This window comes from Pinus tabuliformis, chromosome J (assembly GCF_031772625.1).
Source record: "Pinus tabuliformis cultivar Carrire ecotype Pingquan chromosome J, CPIR1, whole genome shotgun sequence".
Taxonomy (NCBI): domain Eukaryota; kingdom Viridiplantae; phylum Streptophyta; class Pinopsida; order Pinales; family Pinaceae; genus Pinus; species Pinus tabuliformis.
In genome coordinates, this window is record NC_142295.1 from 71,199,910 (window position 1) to 71,226,074 (window position 26,165).

Sequence of the window (26,165 nt, forward strand, 5' to 3'; positions counted from 1 at the left end):
GGGCTTGTGAAAGCATTGCCCATGTGAAAATTTGTAGACCCAATTTTTTTTTCGACGTTTAGCAGCAAAGAACACCTTGCTTGTTGAGCTACAGTGAACCAATGCACAACAAATGGGAAAAGCCAAGAGGCTAAGAAAGTCGAAGCAACAGCTAGAGATGTAGGAATCTTTTTTGAAAGAATTGGAAGTGAAGAGGCAAAAGTCGCATTGAAATCCATAAGGGAATGCACCGAGGATAGCATTCTGCCCCTTATTGTAGATGTAAAGACAACCAAGGAGGCTTGGGACACCCTTGAGAGGAGTTTTGGTGCAAGGGGGAGTATTGGAGTTGAAGATGAAGGTGGATCTATAACAACAAATCTACAACGAGAGGAAAAGTTTGTTGAATCCCACTGTGCTCAGCCACAAGTGGATGATGGCTGTGATAAATTTGTCGAAGAATCCCACTGTGCACAACCACAAGTGGTTGACAATTTGGTGAATCCAGAAACAAAGCTTGCTGGTGACAATTTGGTGAATTCGGCAATAGTGATTGCTGATGACAATGAAGCTGCCATTAAAGCAGCCAATGTTACAATGAATCCAACAATTAAATTTGCTAATGTTCAGTTTAATGAAGACCAATTGGGTAATGATTGATGGTTGCATATGATGCAATAAAAGCATCTTATTGATAAATTATTATTTGGTGAGAGAAGCCCACTTGACACTGACATCCAAGTGGAAGACTACTTGTCTGCAACAACACATGTTAGTAAAGAAGTGGAAGAGGTAGACAGAGATAGAGGCAGAGGCAAAGAAGGAAGTGCAATAGGGGAAAGCTCTCATTGCATAGCAGAGGGAACAAAACCAATGCGGTTTTGTCGATGTTTTTACACTTACCATTGATTTCCAATGGGCAGGTAAACATGACGATTATGAAGAATAATCATGTTTCCTTGAAACATGGCTTGCAACACCATGCCTTGCTGAAGTTTGCGTAGAGGTTGCAGTAATGAACCTTGAAGATAACATGGATGATGAAAACCTTAATGAAATTTTCATGCATTGGAGTCTTGAAGAGATGAAATTGTATTTTGAACTTATGTTGCAACAAAAGATTGATGATGAGAAGCACATTATAGAAAATGACATGTGGGAAAAATCCACATACAAGTCGATTTTTGAAGATTTCAAGGACATGCTTAGATAGCCCAGAACAATAGAGGAGCTGCACTAGCAAATGAATAAACTGAGGTTTAAAGGATACAACAAAAAGAAAAAGTTGAAACAATTTAGAGGCTATAGGATCTGGAACAAAAAAAGAAAGAAAATCCAGATGATCTCAAATTTTAAATTGTAAGCCTAGATGAGACATAAACCAACAGGCACAACTTGTTTTAGTTTAGTCTAGTTTTGTTGAGTTTAGTTGAGTCTCACTTCAGTCATTTATTGTTGATGTTTCCTATGTAATCTATTTAACTGTTGATAACACTGAGAAGAGCAATATTTTTGCTCCACATTTCTTTCCATTCTTTGTCATGCCAGAAGTGATCTAGTCAATTGTTCTACTCAGAAAGTTGTAAAATCTTTGGATTCCAGAATGGTTGTTACAATCATGTCATATTTCTTGGGCAGGCTTTGAAGGACTTTTTCAACAATCTTCTGATCTGTAATGGTTTCACCAATGAGTTTGATTTGATTGACTATTCCCATGACTCTAGTCATGAGCTGGTCCACATTCTATGTGTCAGTCATCTTTAGGGATTTGAACCGAGCTCTCAATGCCTGCAATTTAACAGTCTCCACTGTATCATTAATTGATACAAAACTTTCAAAATATCCCAAGCTTCTTTTGCTGTTGATGCGCCAATTATCTTGTCGAAGATAGAGTCATTGACTGAGTTTTGTATACAACATTTGGCTCTGTGCTCCTTCTTTCTTAGTTCTGCAGCGACATTCCTCTGATTATTGTTCATGGTTGCTAGTTGTTCTTGGGTTGGCTCTACATAATTGTTCGGCAGGGTATCCCAACATTCTTGTGCTTGCAAAAAAGTCTTCATTCTTAAGGACCAAAACTCGTAATTTTTGCCAAGCAAAGTTAGGGTTTGTGGCAAAGCGCTAGAGGAAGCTATTTTTTCTGAATGTAGATGAGCGCATTTTAAAAAAAAAAAATCTCCTTTTAAAGGACCCTTACAAACTTTATCTCAAATCCTTTGGTTTTTTTCCACCAATTTTTTTTATTAAAGCAACCCCTTCTACAAATTCCCTTTTCTAAGAGACCTTTAAAAAACCTCCAAAACAAAATCCCTTTTTAAAAATCCTTATTATCCTCCTTTTTTAAACAAAGGCTTTTGAAAAAAATTTGAGCCTTTTCAACGAAGGCATTAAATAAAATGTGCCCTTTTTGATTTACCATGAAGCCAAATATTTCACGAGTAAAAAAAACTTTTGAATTTTGTTGTTTTATAAAAAAATTCAAAAGAAAAACGTGTGAAGCCTTTGAAAAAAAACCCTCGTTTGTCATTTAGTGGACCAAGCGCAAAATGACTTAGGGTACCAATTGCTCCTTTTTTTAAAAAAACTCTCACTTCGTCATTTGCGGACTGTTACAACTCATAGGGTGCGTCAATCCAAAATTTTCGACAATTTCGTAAGTTTTCGACACTTTTGTGTACTTTTCTTTTTGTTGGGGTGCGAAAGTGACGCTCTAGGATCTCTTCATAGGTGCAAAAGTGACGCACTTCTCTTTCTTCACAGGTGCGAAATTCAAGCTGCTTTCACACTTTCTCCTTGGCCTCTTGTCCACGAACTCTGACAACACACTGCTCTTTCTGGAGTCTTATGCGACTTGGGGCTTTGATACCATGACAAAGAATGAAGAGAAAACGTGGAGCAAAGATTGCTCTTCTCAATATTCAAAATAGTTAAATAGATTACATAGAAAGCATCAATAATAAATGACTGGAGTGAAACTCGACTAACCTGAACTAAAGCTAAACTGACTATGACACTTTACAGATAATGGAATTAAATGTGATGACACCTAGCAGGCATTGAGATTAATATCTCAACATAAAAGAGTTATTATACTAGAAAAGAGAAGAATCCTGTAATGACATATCAAAATCTTTACTTTTTCCTCAAAATTCCTTAGAGGATACAACAATTTTCTATTTGTTTACCCATAGCACGTTCAGAATTTATAACCAAAATAATGTAACGAATTAATGGAGGTAGAAACAAGAACTTATTTGAATGCGATGAGGATGATTAGCAAAACCCAATAGACTTAGCGATTTCCACCCAACCGTAAGTAGTTCGCTATAGAATCCACTACCTAGCTAGGATATGATACCACTAGGGTGAAGTAGGAACAATGGTTTTGGGTTCAACCTATAAGGAATTCAACTAGATAATTTCCACTACAAAAAACAAAGCAACTTTAGGCACCCACGTTACTTACCTCTCATGACACAATAGGACTTCCTTCTCTACTTTTTAGTCCCTCAAAAGTCTCCCATTCTAGTGCTTTTTAGTGAGGACATAGAAAGGGTTAGCTTATGTCACAAAACTTCCTCGCAAATTTCTTGGTTTCATGTTTCTTTCAACAAGAATATGGCTTATTTTCATGGCTGGTCTAATCTATATTTTCACGACACTTTGTTTCTCCTCTTCTCGTCTCTAAAACTTTACTTTTCTGGTCATTTCTATCTCCCTCATCTTCCCCTTCCAATTTTCACATGCATCCCTTTCTAACAAGAAGTCATCCCCACTACTTCTTCTTGTTCCTAGAATGTAGGGGAGACACCTTGCTAAAGTATAAGAGTGATGGCTTAACTTTAGGAGATTTTTTTCTCCCTTCCTCATAGCTTAAATAAGGTGAAGATAATAAGGTAGGGTAGATAAAAGGAATAATAAAAAAATCCCTTGGACCTCCTTACCTTTCCCTCCTTACCTTTCCCCACTTGTGGTATCATAGCCCCTACAGGCACTTATGTCTATTGGTCATCTTTATTTTATTAATTGTAAACGTCAAAATATTTACATGTTTACTGTTGGAAAATATGGTAGCCATGGTTGGTATTTTCATCTTGAAAAAGAAATGGAAATTTGAATTTTTAAATTTGCCTCCAAATTTATTAGGTTAGATGGGCGACTAAGAGGCACCCATTCAACCCCCACTTGAAGGCTATATAAAGGTGATCATTTCTCCTCATTTGGAGACATCACATTATGTCTCTTGCATCTCTGATCTAGTGAAATTACAGGACGACCGAAATTTCAGGAAGAGGCCGAAATTCTAGGGAGAGCCGAAATTTCAAGAACTTGGATTTTGACATGGAACTTGATCATGATTTTGGTTATTGGTTTGGTTATTATCTTGCTATCATTATTTTATGATATATTGATGAATTTGAAACTCTCTCTCTCACATAAGGAACATATTTTTTAGGTTTTCCCCTTGTGGGTTTTGCCTTCGCTGTGTGCCTAATTTCTGTGTCTCTTATGTCTTTGTTTTATGGTTATTTTACTGCTCTTTTATGTTTATTAGTTGATGTTTTTCTTCTGTATAATTGCCTAAATGATATTGAATTTAATGCTAAGTGAAACTAAAGCTTAATTGATCATTGAAGTAGTTATCAAGTGAAGAAAAACTTAATTCTAACATGTACCCTAGAAATTCAACATGGAATCAATGCTATGGTTTGATGAGCAGTTTGACGAGTAGTTGAGATATGGTCCAAAATTATGAAGTTATGACATGATATGCAAAGTTCCTAAGGCATGAAAAAAAATCATTGAGACATGGTATCCAAAAAGGTCGAATTACCTCAGATCCAAAAAGGTCCGAATTACCTCAGATCAAATTGCTATGGTTTTGTGGATGATGATTGGGATCTCTGAGGCCTATAAAAAGAACCCAAGTCTGCTCCATCTTGTTCAAGGTTCCGTGAACGTTATGTCTCTGATAAGAGGAGATCTGAATTGGTATCTCTTAACTGTGTAAGGAGCTTACACGTCTCTGTGGTGGAAGGCTTAATACTATTGAAAGGTGATGGATCGAGCTCCCTAAAATTGAAGCCTCTCTCTCTCTGAGCATTATCTGAAGTTTATTGATCTTAGTAAGATGATTTGAACCCCTGTAATCTTCAAGGAGTGACGAAGACCTAAGATTGTAATAGAACTTATATGAAAGTATGCGAGTTCTGTGGCAGTCAAGTCCATCTCTGTGATGTTAAGCGAGCCTCTATACTCAGTTATGCAAGCAAACCTCTCTTCCTATGACATGTACGAGCGTCTTTGAAGATTATTCCCTGCACTATGATCCGATTCAAATATGATTTCTCATCGAAAAGCTGTGAAGAAAGGCTCAAGTTATGAGTTTGAATCCCTCTATCCAGAGGCCAAAGTTTGTGGTGTTTTTTTTTAAACTTATCTACTCTCTTGTACGAAGGTTAGAAATCTTACAATGTCAGATTACTACAAGTCATAAATCTAAAAGTTTGGTGGATACGTTACTACAAGACAACAACAATTATAAGGATAAGGTTGTGTCTACCTCTGTATTCTATCTCGAGCTGTAGATTACCCTTTGTGCAATTGACTCAGGCATCCGAGGATCCAAACCTTTTGAGGCATTAATTCTTTGTGGTATGTGAGCTCCTGTGAGCTATTATTAAGGAGGAAATTTGCGGAACTAAGGCACCTGTAGCTCTATGTGGATCTAAGGTTCAATATGTGTGGTTCTGATGCTTCAATAGCAATGAGCATATTATTCTCATGTATGACCATAGGTCTAAGGTTCAATCAAGTTCAAGATCCCTCATGAAATGAAGGTAATTTTTGAAGCTTCATGTCCTTACATTTAGACTCTTTGAGGTTCTCAAGTTCTGAAGAATCACGTGTTATCTTTGAAATGCCATAAAGAAGTCAAGGACCCTAGGAGGATATTGATCTAAGCCCTATAACCTGATAATTAATAAAATCCACTGAATCGGAAGAAGTTTGCTCAATCTGATGTTCTTTTTATATATAAAGGAAAGACAAAATCCTATGAAAGTAGGCCGACATCTGCAAGGAAACCAACCTGTCTGATCTATATAAGTTATTACCTTATGAGGATATCAAAATCTGAGGTATGTTAAAATGTTTAAAGGCTCAGACTTCTTTCTAATTTTTTCTTTATGGTTTATTCTATCCATTGGAGCAATCACAGTGATGAATGTCAAGATGCAAGTGTTAAATAATATCTGGAAGGTTCTTACGTGATATCGCTGTTATAGTAACAAAAGAATTCTCTCGATCGAAATAAGATATATTTATAAAGATGTTAAGTCATATTAAGAGCAAAATACATTTTTCTACCTCGAAAGGTTGAGACATGTTGAGCTTGCAACAACAAGGGTTTGGAAGTTTAAAGTTTTGAATGTTTTTGGGTTTGTAAAACCCTGGGGTTGTTGATATCGAAGATAATGAAGTTGGAAAATAAATGCAAGGATGTCAAGGCTCCTTCATTGCTGAGGAATTAAGATAAGACTGCAAATTCTTGGGTTTGGAAAATTGAAAGTTCTTTTTGTAAATTTGTGGGCTAAGACCCTAGGATTAACCTTTCATAATGTTGATACTGGAAAATCAAGTTGGATGAAGATGGAAAAGTTTGAAGAATGAATCTAGGGTTTGTAAAACCTAGACAAACTTCAAATTATTAGGGCTTGATGTCAAAACCCTAGCAAAACAGATTGCAAACCCTATCAAGTCAAAAGGGTTGGAAATGAAAGCCTAGGGCTTATGAACTCAAAGATTGTTTGCTGCTATTGAAAGAAGTAACATGATGAAAGAAAGCAATAGCATATGTTGAGAATCTGAGGCTTTGTAAACCTGAAAAGATATTAGGGTTTGATGCTATAACCCTAGCTGTTCGAATTGCAAGCCCCTTTCCAATAATTGTTAACCCTACCTCGATATAAATGATTGAGAAAATGTTGGGTTTATGAATTGATTGCTAAAAGATTTGACATCTTGATGTTGAGGTTGATTTGCAAGTTGGATTCTAAAAGGACTCAAGACCAAGAGGGAGTTGTCTTGATCTCAAAAGATAAGTATCTTGTGTTTCTTTTGTTATTTCAATTAATATTGACATTGGACTGTCTATGATTTGTAAAACCCTAGGTTGGGTTTGGAGAAGAAAATCTAAGTCTAATGAACCTAACCCTAATTCCTTGTTGATGATATGAACTCATTGATAATAATGTGGATTTGTTAATAATGTGGACTCATGATGTGGATTCGTTAATGATATAGACTTCTTGATGATGTGGATGTGAACTCTTTATTGATGTTGATGTAAACTCCTTGAAGATGTGGATGCTGAACTCTTTGATGCTGATATGGACTTTTTGATGATGCGAGCAATGCTATGGACTCCTTGAGGATGTTGATGTGGACTCCTTAATGATGAATGATGCGTACTCTATGATGTTGATGATGATAAGTACTCGTTGTTGACAATGATGTATGACTCATTGATGACATGAATGATGTGATTAGACTCGATGGTGATTTGAAATCCTTGATGCTTACTCTTTGATGATGATGATGATCTGGATGATGATGATGTGGACTCGTTGATGATGATAATGTGGACTCATCGATGATAATGATTATATGAACTCGCCAATAATGTAGACTCCTTGATGATGATGATAATGTGTAATTGTTGATGATGTAGACTCCTTAATGATGATGATATTCTTGGTGATAATGTAGACTCCTTGATGATGATGAAGATGTGGAATTGTTGATGGTGAGAACTTGTTAATTTTTGGTATGTTCTATGCTAGAGCAATTTATTTGAATTTTCACAATTGGCAATCACATCAGCATTATGATAAACTACAGATAGAACATAAATATAAACGCAGAAGACAAGCCAAGACAAGAGGACACAAGATATGGCGCAAGCCAGGACAAACCCCACAATGTGTGGGGAAACCCTTTGATAAATCTTCTTTTATCTTCAAAGTTCAGAGAGAGAGAGAGATAGAGTACAATGATTTTAAGTCAATACTTGACTTGCCAAATAGGAGATCAGACATCAGAGATCTTCACTTGAAGATGACACAATGAGGTTGCAGATCTGATCCCAAGGACTGAAGATTATGTAGCAGATGAACAGCTCAGTCAGTTACCATGTTACTGAAGCTTTCCTTCCATAAGACTCTCCTTCCTTTGCGATTCACTGATCATGTCAAGGCTGCTAATTGGTACCTTCATAAGGACTGGTGCATGGCAGAACTGGTCATTTGTTAGGGCACCCTCTGAGAGCCACAACACCTTAACATGTCCCACAGTTCACCTGATTACTGCAGCTAGCTTTCTACAATCCTCCAATGATACGCTGCCTTATAGGGCTGCTTACCTTCTGAACGCAGCTACTAAATAAAGGCCTCCAACTGCTGGCTATGGCCTGCGGCCTAGCCCATCAGTGGACTGTAACTTTAGTCCCTTCAAACAGTGATCCAACAGCTCCTTAAATACTGTCCCTAGCTCCTCCCTTTTGCGGATTCTTTTGCTCAGCACAGAGATCAAGAACAGCTTGATTATGCAAACAATCCTGAAATAGGCCACGCTGTTACCTACAGCAATGTAGCATTATGTCAGCGGCTTAGGTGACAGCAACTGGGTCTCTTTGAGCTGCGTATAAGGGCTTCTTTATGCGGCTAAGGGCACTACTATACAGCTGCTTAAGACCTCCATTTGCTGTGGCTGGAACCTTCTTCTTTGACTGCGGCTAAGGCAGATTATGACAGTGGATAAGGAGTCTCTTTCTTGCTGCATATAGGGTTCAATAGACAATGAATTCAAACCTTCATTTAGGGCTATATTAGCCCTCCTCTCATCTGCGGATGGAGCCTCTTGAGACAGCGTATAGGGGCTTATTCATGCTGCACATAAGTCTCTCTTATCTGCATTTGATCTTCTTATAAGCCTGCAGCTAGTGGCATCATCTGCACTGCGGCTAGGGCACAACTGAACTGTGGCTAGGGCATCAGCTACATGCGGCTAGGGCACAACTGAACTGTGGCTAGGGCATCAGCTACTGTATATTTTAGGTGTCCCTCTTCTCCAAAAACCCAAGACGTGGAGAGGAGGAGAACACACCAAGAATGTGTGTTAAAATGACTTCAAATCCTCACCAATTTATCTAGAACATAGATGATGAATAGACACGTCTTTGCTTCTGAGCCTACTCAAGTTTGCTGGTCGGCTTGGTAATAATTATATAAAAACAAATAAATTCATATCTCCATAAATACTTATCGGAATCGGTGATCTTTGGATCAATCTACACCTCTCGACGAGAGGGATCCAGAATAAATATATCAGCTGTCATAATAAGTGATCCACATGGAGTTTGGCCCTAGTTGCCAATTTAACACTCCCTCTCAACTAGGGAGAACTCCATCCAGTGATCCATAAGTCCGACTGTACAATCTCGGCATCAGTGCCCTGCACTGCTCTGCCCAACTCTGCTCAGCTCTGCTGGCTCAGCTCTGCTCAGCTCTGCTGGCTCTGCTAGCTCTCTGCTCAGCTCACTCTCTGAACTATGAAGAAGAAGAATGATCGAGAATGTCTCATACCATTCTCCACTGACCCGAAGTCAGTCTCAGAGTGCGTACCACTAGTCCCAGACTAGTCTCAGCCGACTCGAAGTCAGCTTCATAGTAAGTACCACTCCTACCACTGGTCCCAGACCAGTATCGCAGTCTCAGAGAGTGTACCACTGGTCCCAGACCAGTTTCAACCGACCCGAAGTCAGTGTCATAGTATGTACCACTCTCACTGGTCCCAGACCAGTACTGCACTGACACAAAGTCAGTCTCGGAGTATGTACCACTGGTCCCAGACCAGTCACAGCTGACCCGAAGTCAGCGTCATGGTACGTACAACTCCCACCACTGGTCCCAGACCAGTATCATTGATCCCAGATCAATGGAGGTCATCCTAGCATAGGGAGTACGGTAGATACAACGATGCGTCCATCGGTACTACTATGGTCCCTAACTTCATTTCCCTGCTCATTGATCAGATGAGAGGTACTTCCCATGAGTCCCAGACTGCATGAGTAGGATGCCTCAACAGGAGAACTTAATCAATCCTGTCCTCACAGGAGAACACATCAATCCTGCTACAATCGCCATGGAGAACACATCAATCCAGGCCTCACAGGAGAACTAATCATCCTGCCACAATCGCCATGGAGAACACATCAATCCAGGCCTCACAGGAGAACTAATCATCCTGCCACACAGGAGAGCGAATCATCCTGTTCCACAAGAGAGCGAATCATCTTGTCCCACAAGAGAGCGAATCATCTTGTTCCAGTGCACACCACCAGGGGAGGGTGAGTCACCCTGTGGTCATATGTTGCTCCAGTAGAACTGCAAGCCCCCCAGAGCTCCCAGAGCTCAATGTATACAACATGTAGGACCCTTCTTCAAAGGTCTCTCGACGACTCCAAGTCGTTCAGGAAAATCACAAATTTGATCTTTCCTAGGGGCTCTGTCCTGTGCATCATCCTAATGCGATGGAGCCTCCATGCTCATCGACTTACCATGATGTCTATCTGCTGGAGCAATCGACGAATACGGGATTCCTCAATAATCGAATCCCACCTCTGGTTGTCACAGAGAATCACAGTGGTACTCATCATGTGAACAAACAGCTCATTGAAGAGCTTCAGCAACCAGACTTGCCTCACAAAGGCCATACTAGCAGCAATGTATTCTGCCTTGGTGGTGCTCAGAGTCACCGACGTCTGCTTCCTGCTCATCCAGGTATCGAGGCAGATTCCAAGAGAAAAGAGCACTTAAAAGTGCTTTAGTGATCCTCCACACTGCCTGCCCATTCAGCATTCGAATAATAATGCAATTTCATCTTTTTCGGCAGTGTATCTCAATCCATGAGAGATTGTGCCCTGAAGATACCTCAGAAGATTCTTGGCACCAATCCAGTGAGGCTCAATCAAATATGAGATCACCATGCTAACTGCAACACAGATGTCCGAACAGAGGTTCTCCAAGAACATCAACGTGAATGAGTTTATAAAAACTCAGAGGCATTTCCAAATCAGGTCCGACATCACTACCATATAACTTCTGAAAGTTAAGACCCTTGAGGTAGTCACAGGCTTGCAGCTTATCTTTTCACATTCAGAATCCAACTCCCTCTATCTCCTATAAATGAGAGGGTCTGCACCTGTCAGACATAGGTGCCGGTATGAGAGGTTTATCATCCACAACCTTCGAGTAATGGTTTGGATCAGTTTCACTCCTGGTGAGTCTCAGCTGCATTAGACAGCTATCAATCCTCTCATACAACTATGCCCAAGGTGTTTTGCTTCAAGCCATAGAGAGCTTTCTTCCACCTGTATACATGAGATTCCCGATCATGAGTCTTAAACTCCTCGGGTTGTTCCAAGCCTGTGGACCTGCTGCATGAAGGGAATGGTCCCCTTATAATATTTTCCTTCGGTACATTTCAGACATGTACCTACATGCTCCTCTTTGAATTCAAGCATCCGAGTCACCATCTGACTCACAGACCTCTAGTGCCGAGTCAACGGACATGGTCCCCAGTGGACTTCTAGCAACTTGATACAACCCAGAACTCAAAACATCTTAACAAGATATATTTTCAAACACGTACCTTTCCATTGATAAGTGCCATCTTGTAACCTTTGATTTCCATTCCGAGATGGTCATCGGGTTCTTCTTGCGATCAGGTACATAAAAGAGATTCAGGGGTTTCTTGCTTTCGTGGAGGAGTCGACCACTTCCTTGATGACCTGCATTACCAGTCATTCCTTTGATTATTGAAGATGTCCCAGGAATGATTGTTATCTTCATCAAGAGATGTGTCCCTGCCATTCGGACACTCCTTCGCATAACGGCCGAACTTATTTCAACAAGGCATCTGCCTTTCCTTTCACCTTAGAACCGAACTTCCCAATGAAGGGATCATTAGATGGGCCATCAGAAACTTCTGCTGCGCCATTCTGATAACATTCTCTGCTTTGACTTCACCCTAGGTGAATTATGGGGAACCCATTGATCCTTCTGTCTTGTCCAACTCCTTTGGTGATTGCTCTTTCACTCTTGCTTGGGCATTGTCTTCACCTCAGCTCTGATACCATGTTAATTTTTGGTATGTTCTATGCTAGAGCAATTTATTTGAATTTTCACAATTGGCAATCACATCAGCATTATGATAAACTGCAGATAGAACATAAATATAAAAAACAGAAGACAAGCCAAGACAAGAGGACACAAGATATGGCGCAAGCCAGGGACAAACCCCACAATGTGTGGAAACCCTTTGATCAAATCTCTTTTATCTTCAAAGTTCAGCAGAGAGAGAGAGATAGAGTACAATGATTTTAAGTCAATACTTGACTTGCCAAATAGGAGATCAGACATCAGAGATCTTCACCTTGAAGATGACACAATGAGGTTGCAGATCTGATCCCAAGGACTGAAGATATGTAGCAGATGAACAGCTCAGTCAGTTACCCATGTTACTGAAGCTTTCCTTCCATAAGACTCTCCTTCCTTTGCCGATTCACTGATCATGTCAAGGCTGCTAATCTGGTACCTTTCATAAGGACTGGTGCATGGCAGAACTGGTCATTTGTTAGGGCACCCTCTGAGAGCCACAACACCTTAACCATGTCCCACAGTTCACCTGATTACTGCAGCTAGCTTTCATACAATCCTCCAATGATACGCTGCCTTATAGGGCTGCTTACCTTCTGAACGCAGCTACTAAATAAAGGCCTCCAACTGCTGGCTATGGCCTGCGGCCTAGCCCATCAGTGGACTGTAACTTTAGTCCCTTCAAACAGTGATCCAAACAGCTCCTTAAACTACTGTCCCTAGCTCCTCCCTTTTGCGGATTCTTTTGCTCAGCACACCGAGATCAAGAACAGCTTGATTATGCCCAAACAATCCTGAAATAGGCCACGCTGTTACCTACAGCAATGTAGCATTATGTCAGCGGCTTAGGTGACAGCAACTGGGTCTCTTTGAGCTGCGTATAAGGGCTCTCCTTACTGCGGCTAAGGGCACTACTATACAGCTGCTTAAGACCTCCATTTGCTGTGGCTGGAACCTTCTTCTTTGACTGCGGCTAAGGCAGATTATGACAGTGGATAAGGAGTCTCTTTCTTGCTGCATATAGGGTCAATAGACAATGAATTCAAACCTTCATTTAGGGCCTATATTAGCCCTCCTCTCATCTGCGGATGGAGCCTCTTGAGACAGCGTATAGGGGCTTATTCATGCTGCACATAAGTCTCCTCTTATCTGCATTTAGATCTTCTTATAAGCCTGCAGCTAGGGCATCATCTGCACTGCGGCTAGGGCACAACTGAACTGTGGCTAGGGCATCAGCTACACTGCGGCTAGGGCACAACTGAACTGTGGCTAGGGCATCAGCTACTGTATATTTTAGGTGTCCCTCCTTCTCCAAAAACCCAAGACGTGGAGAGGAGGAGAACACACCAAGAATGTGTGTTAAAATGACTTCAAATCCTCACCAATTTATACTAGAACATAGATGATGAATAGACACGTCTATTGGGCTTCTGAGCCTACTCAAGTTTGCTGGTCGGCTTGGTAATAATTATATAAACAAAATAAATTCATATCTCCATAAATACTTATCGGAATCGGATGATCTTTGGATCAATCCTACACCTCTCGACGAGAGGGATCCAATAAAAATATCAGCTGTCATAAATAAGCTGATCCACATGGAGTTTGGCCCTAGTTGCCAATTTAACAGAACTGCTTAAAGATGATGTGGATTCCTTGATGACGTGGACTACTTGATGAAGGTAGGGACTCCTTGATGTGATGAGATTGACTCGATCAGAGAAGGCTAGGATTAAGAGGGAGCTGACACACTCTCAAGAGATAAGTATTATCTTGATTGTTTCTATTGATTATTTCATTATGAGTCTCTTGGCTTGCTTGGTTGTTCTTCTTCTTCCATAGTCTCTTAGTGAGGATTGCAGGTACATGAGGGAGACTACCAATATGTGGCAATTGTTGGAAAAGTCGGAAGAACAATGTGACAAGAAGACTCGTGATAAGCTCTATAATCAGAGGGAGCAAACAAGATCGACTTGATTGAAGAACGTTTCTATGAAGATGGCTAGATGTTTTAAAGACCGATGTTGATCTAAATATGTTAAAGAAGAGCTTGTGATTTTTTTGCTATGTAGAAGATTTCTATGTAAGAGGGAGTTGCTTTTGTAAAGACATGAGCCTAATGATATCTTAGGCACAATGGACTGCAGGTCCTTTGACATCTCCTTGATGAATGATTTGAAGAAGCTGCAAGACTCTTATATTAACTTGGTTGATTGATCTATGTGATGATGCTTGTTTCAGTTGAAGCCACTTGTTATCTGCTGGATTCAATTATGGTCTGTTGGATTCTAATATGATTGTTGATGCCTGCTTTTGTGAGAAGCCACTTGTTATCTGTTGGATTTGATTATGGTATGCTGAATTCTACTATGGTTGTTGATGTCTGCTTCTGTTAAAAGCCACTTATTGTTTGCTGAACTCTACTATGGTTGCCGATGATTGCTTCTTTGAAAAGCCGTTACTGAAGTCTATTATTTTTGAGAGAAGCCCTGGTTGAACTTGAATGAACAAGTTGAATGCCATTGTTTGCTGAAAAGATCCACCATTGCTGCATTTATGATAATAAATTGTTTGTTGATGTGAAGAATCCCTTTGAAGAGAGAGAATTACCTCTTGTAGGCTTTGTGCCGCGAGACATTGTGGTTCGGGAGATGTATTGTTGATACCTCCTTTAGCCTATGTGCCGTGAGACCTTGTGGTGCGGGAGATGTATTGTTGATTCCTCCTGTAGGTTGTGTGCCGTGAGATCTTGTGGTACAGGAGATGTATTGTTGATTCCTCCTTTAGGCTATGTGTGGGGTGAGACCTTGTGTTCTGGGAGTTGTATTGTTGATACCTTTTGTAGTTTATGTGCCATAAGACTTTATGGTCCAGGAGATGTATTGTTGGTTCCTCCCTTAGGCTGTGTGTTGTGAGACCTTGTGCTCGGGGAGATGATTTGAGATGGACGCTATTTATATTTCCTTATGATGAGACTGATGATCTCTCCCTTAGGCTGTGGATGTGAGACCTATGATTGGTCGGGGAGATCGATCCTGACACTGAGAGAGAGAGAGAGAGAGATTTGTATTTGTGATCTCTTCCTTAGGCTGTGGGCTGTAAGACCTATGATTGGTTGGGAGGATTGATCTTGAGAGAGAGAATGAAAAGTACCTCCCTAGCTTAAGGAGTGTTGGAAAATATTGTAGGTATTTTCATCTTGAAAATGAAATGGAAATTTGAATTTTTAAATTTGCCTCCAAATTTATTAGGTCGACTGGGCCCCTAAGAGGCACCCATTCAACCCCCACTTGAAGGCTATATAAAGGAGATAATTTCCCCTCATTTGGACACATCACATTATGTCTCCTGCATCTTTGATCCAGCGAAATTACAGGAGGGCCGAAATTTCAGGAGGAGACCGAAATTCTAGGGAGGGCCGAAATTTCAGGAACTTGGATTTTGACATGGCACTTGATCATGATTTTGGTTACTGGTTTGACTATTATCTTGCTATCATTATTTTTTGATGTATTGAAGAATTTGAAACTCTCTCTCTCACATAAGGAAAGACTTTTCTAGGTTTTTCCCCTTGCGGGTTTTGCTTTGCATGTGAGCCTAATGTCTGTGTCTCTAATGTCTTTGTTTTATGGCTACTTTACTGCTCTTTCATGTTTATTAGTTGATGTTTTTCTTCTGTAAAACCGCCTAAATGATATTGAATTTAATGCTAAGTGAAACTAAAGTTTAATTGACCATTGAAGTAGTTATCAGGTGAAGAAAAAATTAATTCTCACAGGTACCCTAGAAATTCAACATTTACAACACTATGGTATATCTACCTCATGGTGATTGGTATAGTAGAAATAAAAATATCCATGCATAATTTTAAACAAATTAGTTACAAATTTTCTAAGGAGAACAATTAGTATGTTATACTTGTGCAATGCTCCAAAAGTATTGCCAATCAACATCTCATCGAATCTCCATTGTTGTAGAGAGAGTTGTTGGTTGCCACATCGTTAAAGGACATGGCATTTTCATCTCTCAAACCCATAGGTAATTTGAGTGGGTAGTTGGCACTTTTTTGAACATTGGAAAGGCGTTTTTGTTCACTGATTTCTTAAATTGTCTTGTGGGGCTTTATAGGTGAAACAAGTTGTAGAATGATTCAAATTAACACACCCTCTATACAAGTGTTCAACCTCCATTAACAATTTTAATGCTTTGAGGGTGTTGTCTAGTGAAGTGTACTTCAACACAAACTTGGGGGCTTTCTTTATAAGTAGAAAGTACTCAATCACATATGAGGATCTTGTTGAACCTTTTTGAAATTGGTTTCGCATAGAATCCAACACATTAGTGAATTCAATCAACAACTTAGAATGGGTATTATTGCGGTTAGAAGGATGGCAATCCTCATGCAACGACTCCACATATGCTATTAATACCATGATGTTCCAAGATCTTGAATGAGAACTCGTTTAGTGGCTTGTTTCATTGCCAAAGTCAAAGACAAGTAATAATATTGAGGACATGAGAACGACTTTTGGAAAATGTCATTCTTGTCCTCTAGTGCATCTTGCACCACTTCTTGGAAATCCAATTTAACAAAAGCATTTAAAGTATATAATTAAACCCAATTTTTTAAATGGCAAGTTTCTTTAAGAAAAAGAGGGATCCTTGTCAAGAAACAATGGTAGATAAAAGATGTTGCCATATTGCATATCCATATACATAGACTCTAACTTATTTACTGTCTCAGCATAATCCATTCCTTGATCTAGTAACTCTTCTAATGTCCGAGTTTGGGATTTGCACTTTTGCATGTTTTCATCTCATGACTCAACCAAAACAATGTCTTCAATTATGCCATCAACATATTTTTGAATTTTTGATAACCCTTGTAGTTAATAATCAAATTTTTGTTTCCTATTCACATGGTGAAATGTGGTTTATAAGCATGACCTTTACTTATATTTTTTATTGGATTCATGGTAGGTTGAGGTGATGATCCTTTCATAGGACTAGTGTACAAGATTGGTTGTTGTAGTTTGGTGGGCTAATGATAAGATATGATCTAGGGTTTGATGTATTTTATGCCTTAACTTGGCACTTGTTACCTTAATCAAACAAGAAGAGACTCAAAGCCTCACCGGTCTAATGGTTTGAAGCAATGTTGATAATATTGGCAATATTTTGTGAAATATCGCAATATCACGATATTTTCCGGCAAATGAAATTTCGCTTGGAAAATATCGTAATATTTTTGCCTTTGAAAATATCGCAATATTTTCACTATATCGGTGAATTATCAAATATCGATCACCCAAAAAATTTTCATTTTTAATCTGAAATGTGAAAAAAATGAATATATTATGCATTTTTTAATGTTTGCCAATTTTTTCCGATATTTTCCTGATATTTTCACCAATATTGCCGAAAAGATGTTTTCAGGACCCTTGCCGATATTTTTCCGATGCCGATATTATCAACACTGTTTTGAAGTATCTTGGGCTTTTTACCTGGCAATTGTTGCCATGATCAAACAAGATAACCAAGTTATACGAGGAATCACATTGGGTGGTCCAATTGACAATTTAATATAAGTCTTGTGGGGATAGATTTACAATTCATGTATGGCACCAGGATACTATCAACTTGATCACAATGAATGTTAAATCTATCATTTGAAGCAAAAGGTTCGAACCCATTTAAGGAAGCACAAGACATGTCTTGTAGCCTTCAGTGGTTCTACAATACTAGTAGTGGAAGATCCCAATTGGTCATTTGATTCCACACATGGAGATGAGGAACTTGGAACACTTGCTACATTGGTTAGAGAATTTTTTCTCAAATGTGAATTTGAAATGCTTTTCATGCCAATGAAGGGATTGACTTTGGTAGTGGCAGTGCTAGAAAAGTCAATAGATCTAGGGAATGGGTTTGAACCTTAGATGTAGACAGTTTCAAAGAATGCATAGAACAATTATAGACAGTACTTTTGCTTCTTAGAAAAGTTGGATACAGTGACAATAATGCTCAATGACTGTCAGACCATTTTAAGGAGCTGACCTGTGTGATGGTCGAACTAGGAACTAATAGTTATTGGTAGTACTGAAGAGTGGTTAAGATCCACACTTGTTGCACTCGAGAAAGGGCTGACTTGGGAAATAGTTGGGCTCAAAACTGTAACATTCATCCTTTGAGAAGTTGACGAGTTTTGCCCCAAGACGGAAGAACCTTGGGTGCCATTAGAGTGGAGGCCAACCAGCAACAATAGGCTGTGTTATCTCACCTGTGATTCCCATAGCCATTGCTTTAAATATGATTGCATTGATTGTGGAGGATGCATTCACAACCTTTCAGGGTAATTCTTCCCTAGTATAGTGACTGGATAAGGTTCTTTTCAGTCCCTCGAATGTAAAAAAGATTTATTATCACCCCACAGAGGGTTTGAGACCGATTTAATAATTGCTTGGTGAAATTTTTTGGTCATGCCCTTACCATGGTGTTCTCCTTACTCTTGGCTTCTGCTTATCTCAGTACTCCTAGAAAGAACTGGCAATCTGACTTATTTCACACCTTTAATTCATACAGCCCTGGTGCAAGGTAGAAAACTTTTTATTCCATGGTATATATTCTTTGCCACCCATAGGTTAGTGAAAGGCAAGGTACGAGACAGGGAGTGTTTTATTTTATGAGATGATAGTCGCTGTATTAGGAATGAGTTTTCATTTGTCTGAAAGTTTTGATTTCTGTCATTCATCAGAAAATGAACTGCATAGAAGGAAATCCTTTTTTGGGCCTGGCCTGTATTTGTATGTCTGGTACTAGAGATGTGGGTTTTTCTCTTTGGTTTTAATAATTGATCTTCTATTATTTCCATTGGTGGTTAATCAAACTGCTATGCAATTAATATCTCAATGCATCATATACATTGACATGAGGTGCCTCGATGGGTTTTGATAAATTTCCAATAATGAAGACCTCAGAAACCACAGTTAACAAACATGGGTTCACACAAGTTTATTAACTGACAGGTTATATTCACTTATGAATAAACCATTCATTAAGTTTCTGTCTCAGATATTTAAAGAAATGTTGTTTGTGGTGTTTAATCTTAGATATTAGTTGATTTCTGTTGTTGAAGGAATTCTGTAAGGAATTCCATGTCTAGCTAGGTTTCCTACAGTTCCTTGCTATTCCGGAGACTAAATTTTTAGATCTTTGTATGCAGCTGAATCCATATGCAATAGAGAAATGGGCACATTTGTTTATTTCACACTTCTTGTTTCCTATATTATGTTTCAAGTCATTCATAACTTGATCTGGTTATCATTGACTGCCAATTACTTAAATCATGTGAAATTATAACAATTTGTTGACTATGCTCTGCAGATATGTATTACTACAAGCACTTCAGCAGGGCTCGATCAGATTCTTCCTTGGATATATTACCATAAAGTCATTGGTGTAACCAACTTTCTTTTATTTGTGGAGGGGAAGGCAGCTGCAGCAAACACTACTGCTGTTTTGGAGAACATTCTGGTGAGTTATTTTGCAGATAAACTGTGCTGGACATGAACACATCAGCACATATCTATTAACATATATTCTAGTCCCTTATTCTTGCACCTGCAGTATATCCAAGTCACAGACATTTCATTTTGGTTTTTTCTTGATGACTTTTAGTGCATTCAGAAGAATATGCTACAATTTGACTAGGAATGTTTTTTGTTTCCTAAGATTTGATCCGGAATTGCTAAACCTTTCTATTATTTTATCTCAGGGTGTGAAAGTTGTGCATCGAACAAAAGATCTAGAGGAGAAACAGGCAAAAAGGTTTTCCCCTTGACTGTCCTTATTATGCTCTGCGGAACAAAAATAGTAATTATATGCAGCCAAGGGGATCATTCCTGTCACTGTGCTTTATAATCATATTTTAGGGAACTGCAGTATTGCTCATGTGTGGCCATTCACTTTCATTTACAGTTCATGGCTTTTCGTGCTTGCTTTGATGCCTATCTTAAAGGGAGAACTGCTAATAAGCTTTTTATATTTGAAAAACAGCCATTCACTTTATCTTATTCCTTTCAATGTATTTGTTTTTTTGATCAAAACTATGTTTGTTGGAAATTTTTTTTTCCCTCTGGCCAGGAGGGCCAACAAAAAGAAAATGAAATACAATCTCAAGACAGCTGCAGAAACTCAACACAAAAACATTCACCGATAGCAAAATAAACCGGCAAACTACATCCCATACTGCTGCAAACACACAGAGAAACTGCTATGAACGCACAAAGAAACTGATGCAAATAAAAGGGACTAGCTTCTGCTACTTAAAACACATACTGGAATCTGGATTCTTCATTTCATTAACATGAACAAAACTTTACATAATATGTAGCCCATGGCAGGGAGGCTGCACTGCCTCCAAAGCTCTCCCTACACACTCAAAGACCTGCTCTGCTTTCATCTACTGACGTAAGACCCTCTTGAGTGTATTGCAAGATGATGGTGCCATGTTTGATCTGGGTAAGGGCTTGTTGCGCTGCCTTTCTAGCCAAGAGCTTTACCTCATGCGCTATGTGGACGCTGTTACAAGGAAAAGTGTCTATATAGAACTGCTCTATCCCACTAAGGTGTGACAGCTGCCTTAGAAACAAACAGAGAAAAACTACTTTTGTTTTTCCTTTATGAATTATAGATAGAGAGGAACATAAAGACCAACCTCTGTCTTGCGCTAATCCTTCGATTCGATCCCTCTCTTCTTTGATAGTCCTCAGCTACCTGCTCCCTTGCACGCCCAGCGTCACAAAGTACTTGTAAGATCACAGAAGCATAGCACTATACAAAGACATGGATCTATATTCATAAACAATCTAGGATCAGATGTAAATTGACCATACAAATGTAACAAGCATCAATGATACAAAAGCATGGAGGAAAACTCAAATAGTTTTTATTGATAAACAAGAAAAGATCCAGGAGGAGTTACAACCAGTTGTTCCGACCCAGCATCAACCTCCAGCAAAGAAGCCCCTCTTCACCTCAAACAAAGCTTAGATCACCCAACAATCTGATGTTTGTCTCTAGAAACCAACAACAATTCCTTACAATATACAAAATTCCAGCCTCTGGATCTCTGGGATGAGGGATCCATATATAGATATCTGTAAGGGGGATGAGTCAGCTTGTGATTTGATTGGTGTCTTCTCTCTGTCAGTTCTTGCTTCCACTTGGAGACTGAGGGCCTCTTACTCATCCTTGGTCGAATTCAGTGAGGCAAGTGTCATAGGAGAAGATTCTGGAAGCTTCCATTGCCTCTCCACCTCGCGGAATGACACTGCCATTTGTCATTTCTCGGCCATCGCACCCTACAGAAGGGACTTTTGAAATGCAACGCACCCTCACAGTGTATTTAGGTGAGATGCAACGCACTTAGACAGTGGAGCAGCTGGAATGATCCCGTTTTGACCAATTCTGAGCAGTTTCTCATGGAGAACTTCTGGGAGAAGCTGTAATCTGTTGACCTTGTTCCTTTAAGGGTTAGAACAACACTTTTAGAGACATAGGAGCCCTTGGTTTATGGACATTTCATGCTTGGGGTTGTAGGGCACAAAAATGTCTATAACAGTTGCCCCCTAAAGTATGAGGCTGTTAACCTTTTGGTGTCGGGTGAAATGCTTTATTGTGAGGATCCGAAGTTCTTTCAATGCTGGGAGGAGACCTGTAACAAGATACAATACAATACATTATCTTCATACTATTTTCATGATCTAGGTGAGGCGGGCATTCCCATGCTCAGCTTTATAAATTCATTTTCATGTACATAGGACAGACAATCGTCTGAGTGTAGACTGATGATTCTGATAGAGCCATCATCCTTTTGAGTGGATGATTATCTGTGCAGCAATGATGTACATTTAATGTCTTTATTTTCCTTGAATATATATCGCAGCCCGGATGGATGAAACTAGATCCGGGGTCTTCAATCTCGTCTGATCTTCACTTGAAGTACAAGTCGATCCATGTGAGAAATGTTCTGAAGTCGAACATAGAAAGACATCGCTTGATTACCAGTCAATGATGTAAACTGTTAACAAGCGCGAGAGGAATCACCGATAATGATAATGACCCTCAAGGTACTGCAGTACAATTCACGTGGTGTGAATAAAGGACTTGGCGTCGAACACCACGCAAAATCTTTCGGTCAAAGGCCATTGATGTAAACCTGTCGCCGAAAGTGAGAAACTTGCCATTGAGGCATGCAAGCTTCAAAGTACTGAATGGGGTGTTCCTAGATCAAATTCTTGGATAATGAGCTGATGTCGACAAGAAGTGATCCGTCACAGGAGGGCCTTAATGAATCCCACATCAATGACACGGAACGGAGCAAATGATTTTAATGGAGGTGAAAACGATCTGGTGATATAAGGTTCAGGGTGGCGATCATGAAAGAATGGAGTATAATGTATGGTAGTGGGTGAGACACAGGTGAATTCTCTGAATGACTTCTCTTGAACATATCGGCGACACTGATGTGATGGATTGGTAGCATTAACCCCAAATGTGGATGGTATGGCGTGACCATGGTGATGTGACCGGTGAATGAAACAACCCAACCCGACTCGGACACGGAGTGGAAGTGTCATGTTCAAGAGCGACTTGCTACCAATAAAGTTTCTTTGAGTTTTATTCCCAACTTTCCCCAGTCATCGCTGACCAGTACCTCTTTATTTTTGTCAAGCTTGAGGAGGATAACATATGCTTGTTCTATAATTTGCCCTTCGGGCAAACCCATTGCTATGTTTTAACGAGCCTAGCGATAGTGAAACTCGTTCTCGTCTATAGACAAGTTTGTCGCTATTAATCTTTTTAACGAGTTTAACGACAAAGATAACTCGGTCCTTTTCAATTTTAGAGAGTCTGAAAAGGAACGTAAAGGTAACTCCAAAATTCTTTTTTCGTCATCTAATCCCTTAAGTCCGAAAAAGTATAAAACAATTCAGAAGGGATGAATTTTCGATACTTTTAACGAGCCGAACAAAACAAGCGCTCGATCTTTTTGTGTAATAATCCCTCAGGTCCAAAAAGATTAAAATCTAGAGGAGGGATAGCACTTCCTGTCCCTTTAACGAGCTGGAGAGGCCAATGGCTCAGCAATCTTTTCATATTTTACGAGTCAGTTGAAAAGAGCTTAAAGGAGACTCGTCTTTTGAGGAACGAGTGATAAAATGGGTAGCAACTGATTCCAGGTAAGGTTTGGAATTTTCCAATCACGGCAGTGTCACAAGGATGGCTAGTGAAATCACTCTTCGCAGCTGTTCCTCAAAATGGGTAAACAATCAAATGGAGGTGAATGATCGGCCAATAAAAAAGTGGAGGTGACGGTGCAAACACGACCAAGGCTTTAATGGCTGAAGTACTACATTCACGATGGTTATTTACCGGGGAATAGTTCATTTTTTAACGAGCTTAAACGCGGGTGGAAACATTTGCTCATGTCTTATGTTTATTTTTTAACGAGCTTGAACTATGTGCTAAAACTGCTCGATTAATCCAGTCGTGTGATAAGAATGTCTCATATAAAACGGCAATTTTTAGATTTTTGCCCCACATCCTTTCTTTATGCAAGTTAGGAAACGACCAATCCTACGAGTTTAAAGGGTTAGAGGACCTACAAATTTAAAAAATAAATAGTCGCTCTTCGCTTGCACTCCAAAAGGTTTGCATGCCCCCAGGTATAAAACAGAATTTCAAGGTTAACCCTTCTTTAGTCCGTTAAAACATTTGTTTTACCGAGAGAGGCCTACCTCTTACGGGTTATCCAAAGATTTCTCTATTGACAGCGCAAACAAAACACTTCTTTCGCGATGTCTATCGAAATAAACAAAGGTGAGCGGCGATGCCCGCCAACCCACATAACTTTGACAAGAGGATCTTGTTCTAGAATAACCCCCTCTTCCAATCACGGACGGGGGTACAGATTAGTCATATTCTCTCGCAGAAACCTACCCTATACCCGAAGTTTTCCTGCCGAAGCAGACCAGGTTGCATGCCCCCTGGGATTCAGTCATGTCCCCTCGAATCACTCGCGCTCATTGGGTGGACGGACTGGAGATTGAGACATTTCTTGCGTGAAAAGACCATTTAGGGATGGTATATGACTATTTGCTATGCGTGATCCGGGAAATGAAAGCTGGTCCACGAGCTTGACCACTCTTCCTTCGTGCGGAAAACACATCACTCTAAAGAGTGATGAGACAATGACTCTCATGCAATAAATATAGTCTCGTCCAAGGAGTAGATTGTAATCCAGGGGTCCTTGAACTATCATCACGTTCATGTGAACGGTTTTCCCTCTCAATGTTATAGGCACATTGGGAAGGATCCCTAACGGTCGACTGGTTTCTTTATCGAAGCCTGTCAGATTTCTCATCTCAGGCAAAAGCGATGGCGAACCAAGCGCTTTCCAAGCAGTTGAGGAAATGATACTCACAGAAGCCCCTTCATCTATGATGGTACCAGCCATAACCATTCTATATATTTGAACAATAATTCGGAATGGTATACTAGCTGGTAAACGGGGTTTGCCTAGTTGATTCCAGTCGAAGGAGACAACTAGGTTGCTTGGAGGTGGGACCGAATAGACGGCCGGGTATGACTCTGACGAACTTCCTTCCTGCGGTAAAGGAACGGGTAAATTGCCCCCATGTTCGTTGGAGTCTGTGCTTATGAAGAGAATTTGGACGGTGTCATCCTTGTTCTCTTCAGTGACTGTATCATCTGAAGATGGAACCTCTGAAGGCAAGACCGGGTCAACTGCCGCCTCGACCTTTTGACTTTCGTCTGGTATGGATTCAGATGGTTTATCTTCAATGATAGATGCTTCAGCCGACCACCTGAGCGGGTCAGCCGGATTTTCAACTGGTGACGGACTCGGCAAGAGTTTTTTATATCCAGGAGGAAGTCGTAACGGTGAAACTGGACGATCATCCAAAACTCTTTTAGCTTCGTCTAAGAAGGGACAACGGTGGACGGCGTGATCGCCTTCGCACAGTTTACAAGGAAATCTATATTTTCCTTTTTGTCCTGGGGCTTCACTTTCACTAGTTGACGGTGTGTTTTCAACATGATCATCAGAGGTTGACGACACCGGGTTGTGCAAACGGGGAGACCAGTCCCTTAAGATCTGAGGGATGCAAGGACAATCTCTGTGATAGTGGTCTCCCTTGCAAATGACACACGGCGATTTAGGCCTGGTCGGTGCAGTGTGTGGGTTTTCGTTAGACGACACTTGTTTGGCCCCATTCGCTTTTGGCTCCTTCTTCTTCTCTTTCTTCTTCTTTTCCTTCTTCTCCTTAGGTACTTGACTTTTGGCTTTACCAGCCCCATCAAGCGAAGAGGAAGGGGGAGAGGAAGAATTAGAGGAAGTAGAAGGTTGGTGGGTAACTCTGGACTCGTCTATTTGCTGATTCGATTGTTCAGGAATAGTGGTGTTCTGAACGACAGAGGTTGAGAAGAGCCATACAGGCAAACCAATTATCAGTCCTGGAAGCGACAATGTGGCCATATGGGGTGCACCAACATCTCCCCAAGAGGAGAAGGGACTAGGATTTCCTCAAAGGGGAATTCCTTGGTTGATGGACTCCATTTTCTCAACCCAAGATCAATCGTAGGAAAGGGGTAATGAATATTCCGTTTAAAATAACTTTTAGACGCTTTGACACAACTTGTTTTTTCAGTTTTTAAGAGTCGAGAAAAAACAAAAGATGACTCTAGTCTCCTTCGATTTTTAATGAGCCTGAAGTGACAAGTGCTCAGATGGACCTTTTCCGTTGAGTCTGAAAAGGAACGAAAGGGACTGCTCTGGAAGTCTAGGTAGAGGGAGTACCAAACCAATCGCAAAACTGCAGAATACTTTTTACGGTACGACAGTCAATCTTCCCGAATGCTGTGTTCAGTGCATTGCGATCGATAGGG

General features: G+C 40.0%; 1 protein-coding gene across 1 annotated transcript in view; it reads left to right on the top strand.

Moving 5' to 3' along the window:
• Window positions 1–26,165, top strand: part of LOC149225568 (glycosyltransferase-like At2g41451) — a 150,363-nt gene that overhangs the window by 18,585 nt on the left and 105,613 nt on the right. Inside the window, exons 2-3 of the mRNA XM_089377151.1 lie at window positions 19,578–19,727; window positions 19,969–20,021. Of these exons, the coding sequence (XP_089233277.1) occupies window positions 19,578–19,727; window positions 19,969–20,021 (203 nt within the window). The remainder of the gene's footprint in view (window positions 1–19,577; window positions 19,728–19,968; window positions 20,022–26,165) is intronic.